The sequence below is a fragment of the Microtus ochrogaster genome, chromosome 8 (genome assembly GCF_000317375.1).
Source record: "Microtus ochrogaster isolate Prairie Vole_2 chromosome 8, MicOch1.0, whole genome shotgun sequence".
Lineage (NCBI taxonomy): Eukaryota > Metazoa > Chordata > Mammalia > Rodentia > Cricetidae > Microtus > Microtus ochrogaster.
The window spans coordinates 6,126,383-6,127,028 of NC_022015.1; the positions used below are offsets into that span (position 1 = coordinate 6,126,383).

A 646-nucleotide genomic window follows, 5' to 3' on the forward strand; every position below is an offset into this window, starting at 1 on the left:
GGGCGCGCACCCGGCAGGGGCAGCCGCGGGGGAGGAGCGCCCGCTCGCGCGCCCAACGGACCAGGCTGCAGCCGTGAGGTAACTGCTGCAGCGCGCGGGAGCGTGGAGGCGCCGCCGCCGTCTCCCGTCCCGAGCGGGCGTCTTGAGCGGGGAAAAAGAAGAAGAGGCGTCCGCGGCGGCCCGGGACGCACAGGAGGCCCTCCCGCCACTCTCCCCTGCCAGCATGAGGCGGACGCCGCCGCCCCTCAGCCCGCGCGCAGGGGAGCCCGGGCGGCGGCGGCGGCGGGCGCAGCCTTGACCGCTCGGCGAAGCTCGGGGCGCCCGGAACGCGGAGGGCGCGGGGGTCGGCGAGCGTCAGCGGCTCCCCGCGACCCGGGGCCATGAGGAAGGACGAGCGCGAACGGGACGCGCCAGCCATGAGGTCCCCGCCGCCGGCCGCCACTGCGGCCACCTCGCCCCCCGAGAGCCTGCGCAACGGTTACGTGAAGAGCTGCGTGAGCCCGCTGCGGCCGGACCCCCCGCGCGGCTTCTTTTTCCACCTCTGCCGCTTCTGCAACGTGGAGCCGCCGGCGGCCTCGCTCCGCGCCGGGGCACGCCTCTCGCTCGGCGCCCTGGCCGCCTTTGTCCTGGCCGCGCTGCTGGGCGC

The 646-nt window shown here is 77.7% G+C and overlaps 1 protein-coding gene across 1 annotated transcript in view; it reads left to right on the plus strand.

Moving 5' to 3' along the window:
- Nucleotides 1-56: 56 nt before the first annotated feature.
- Pde3b (phosphodiesterase 3B) overlaps nucleotides 57-646 on the plus strand; it is a 125,537-nt gene continuing 124,947 nt past the window's right edge. Inside the window, exon 1 of the mRNA XM_026781406.1 lies at nucleotides 57-646. Coding sequence (XP_026637207.1) covers nucleotides 381-646 — 266 coding nt within the window. The 5' untranslated portion in view covers nucleotides 57-380.